Genomic DNA, 3234 nt, shown 5'->3' with positions numbered 1-3234 from the left:
GACGACGTTGCCCGTGCCCAATGTAAACGCCAGTTTTACGTCAGCACGCACGTGTCCATGACCTCGTTGCCCAACAAGCCTCTTCCTAACAACCGATGTTGCCAGGTTTTGAGAGAGAAACAAGCAACGAGGTCTACGAAAACGAGCCCAAAAAAACTACGCCCTTTAAACATATATACGTTGGCTATTGGAAAATATCAAATCTACAAGCTCACAATGCGCCGTGATGCGACGCTTTGTGAGCTTGTAGATCTGATATTTTTAACAACAAAATACCTCGGAGAAATTTAAAAAAATGTTGAATATTTTTTTTTACATTTTAACAACACAAATCTTGTCTGGGGTCAGTACAGTTGCTTACAATATTTTCAAATGGAGCTTGAAGATGTTTGAGAACCACTGGATAAACAACATTAGGAAGCAAGACCATTACCAACTACACTTTAGAAACAAGCCAAAAGAAAACGCTTATACTAAGCGGACATGGCAACCCTGCCAAGCCACCTCCTGACAACGAAGGTCTGTAAGAAAGTGGGCACGGCTGTGACAATGGCGGAGTTTACAACTAGGCTACTGTACTGTACTCCCTCTCTGGTTTCTAAAGTGAATTAGCCTCGCCAGACTTTAGTTTCCATTCCGAATTAAACAGTCGCATCCGTTCTAGAGCCCACCTACTATTTCCGGTAATTTGAGCACGCACACATTCATGCCTGCTCCGTATCCGCTCTCTAGAGACAAACCGCCCACTGAGCATTTTTTGGTCTATTAGACGTCTAAAATACGTCTAAGGGGTAGGCTAAAACAGGGTTATAATTGGTCTACTGGTGAAAGTTTTTTAGCGGTCTAGGCTTAGCCTAGACGTTGAGTAGCTGTTTTTTAAACGTCTATTTATAGACCGTCTATATCATAGACGTTGAAATGACGTCTATAATATAGACGGTCTATAAATAGACGTTTAAAAAACAGCTAATCAACGTCTAGGCTAAGCCTAGACCGCTAAAAAACTTTCACCAGTAGACCAATTATAACCCTGTTTTAGACGGACGTCTAATAGACGACTATTGCTCAGTGGGCGGATCAGCAACCTGCAGAGCAAATTGATCCCAGTCTATTCTAAAGAGATACACAAACTCTATGGATACACCCCATACTGTGCTTTAATGTTAACCGTCAGGGTATCGTTACTTTCATTTAGGTATTTATTCACCCATTCATTGTCATTATTTCATTGAGTTTTAATTGCTGACTATAAATAGATGTATCTAATGTTCAACATTTGTTTGCTTGTTTCAACTTTACAATAAAGATACACGCATAAACAAACACCACACTGACAACAACAGTTAAAGTAATTTAGGTTGTTCACAAATGAATTGAAAAATAGGCCTATTCAATCAAATATAGAGCATACATTTTCTTCAGTGACAAAAATATAAATGTATAGGCTATACAGTATAGCCCCACTGAGTGTATGTTTGTTTTGTACTACTGCCACCTAGGGAACTAACGGAGCAATCACATTGAGAGAAAAACAAAACGACCTTCTCAGTATCTCCTCTTTTCTGTATCCTTCAAATTGTCAGAATGAAAGTCAGAGAAAGTTTACACTGGATCACAGCACACAGTGCATACATTACTGGCTGTAAGACATTGTTTTTTTGTTTTTGTATTTTTATACAGTAGGTTTACTACAAAATATCCATTATCCATAGCTATAGCACTATAGAATATTGCATTCACAGTCAAATGAAGGTTGTTTCTTTTCCATGAAGCTATGATTCATCTACTGTAAGTCCACAGCATAGGGCAGGCTATTGACTATAGCCTACAGTACATCCACATGTGTCTACATTCACACTTCATGAACATGTTGTTTCTCCTGAGCATTTAATTTACATTTACAAGCAAGAGACAGGAAAATAATAACTCAAACAAGTAAAAAACGTTTCAATTTAAGGACTGACACCACAACCATAAAGGCATTCACAAAATAAAATCTGAGTCGTTGCACATATTTTGTCATCCTCTCTTATTGTAAACATAGACTAGTTTAAGGTCATGCCTCTACCCACTATCTCAAATGATTCCACACGTAGATCACAGCTGTTATTCAGATATAAGCAAATAGAGGATCAAAAGCAAAATAAATAGTTTAAAATACCCACTGACTGCTTGTTACAATCCCAAATCCGCTTTGGTTTCCATTTCCTGTCAGTGCTTAGGTGGTGAGAGGGCAGGGTAACACTAGTCTTGTATTTTTTTTTTACTTTTCGTAAAATAACGGAAACTATTGTTATGTGTTAAGACTGTCCAAAGATGAACATCCAAGGGCATTATCTCAATCTCCTTCTGTCAACCCCACATACGCTGTACTGAGGTCGGCCAGTCATCGTTTGCAACACATCTTCAGCCATCTCTCTGAACTGATCTCGCAACGGATCAGTGCTGGTAGAGTGCTGCTGGTGGTACAGTGATGTGCTGCGGGTGATAGGTGCTGTGGTGTGCAGGGTAGAGGTGGTCTGCTGTCTGTGGAGCCAGCCCAGTGCACAGGGGCTCGTGGTTGCTCAGCACAGTGGAGAGGTACTTTGCTTCCTCCTTTAAGAGCTTCACCTCCTTCTTCAGGGCAGCGTTCTCTTTCTCAAGGCCCTCGCTCTCCTGAGAATACCAAACACAAATGCAGAGCACATTTATAGTTGAAAGGACTTCTCTTTGACCTGCGTTGGTTTATTTACATCACAAATATTACGAAATGTGTCATCAGATTGACTGAATGAATGTTTGACATTGATATTATCTAGAACTACTGTATAAGGCACAAACATTAAAATATGTCTCATAGGAATAAACTATCCCATTCATTGAGGTGTTAGTCTTAAACGTTGTCATCATAATATTGCAGAATTATTGCTAGCTGATAGTTAGTGAAGTCCTGAAGTGTAATTGTTATAAAACAAAGTAAGGTCTACTTGTTATCAGCTTTGATATCTATGCGCAGTTGCACACATATGTTCTGCAAGTCAGTGGGTGACAAAAATCGTCACTTTTTATCGAAGGTGTGGGAATAGCAGGGGAGAAATGTTCCATTTGGGTACCCTAAAGGTCATCACATTGATGCAAGATTAGCTCTGAACTATAGGGGCCTTACTGTCAGAGACACCGGGCAATCCCCGGTTCTTACGTCACTTAGGCAAACAGCCCACTACTATCAGTTCTTTACCAGAAGTGACTGCCTTT

The 3234-nt window shown here is 39.8% G+C and overlaps 1 protein-coding gene across 1 annotated transcript in view; it reads right to left on the bottom strand.

Moving 5' to 3' along the window:
* Positions 1-1197: 1197 nt before the first annotated feature.
* The window catches only part of batf (basic leucine zipper transcription factor, ATF-like), a 4880-nt gene continuing 2843 nt past the window's right edge, over positions 1198-3234 (bottom strand). Inside the window, exon 3 of the mRNA XM_084081870.1 lies at positions 1198-2655. Within this exon, the coding sequence (XP_083937996.1) occupies positions 2440-2655 (216 nt within the window). The 3' untranslated portion in view covers positions 1198-2439. The remainder of the gene's footprint in view (positions 2656-3234) is intronic.

Source organism: Gymnoscopelus microlampas, assembly GCF_963454915.1.
Source record: "Gymnoscopelus microlampas genome assembly, chromosome: 16".
Classification (NCBI taxonomy): Eukaryota; Metazoa; Chordata; class Actinopteri; order Myctophiformes; family Myctophidae; genus Gymnoscopelus; species Gymnoscopelus microlampas.
This window is presented reverse-complemented; position numbering and strand designations above follow the sequence as displayed.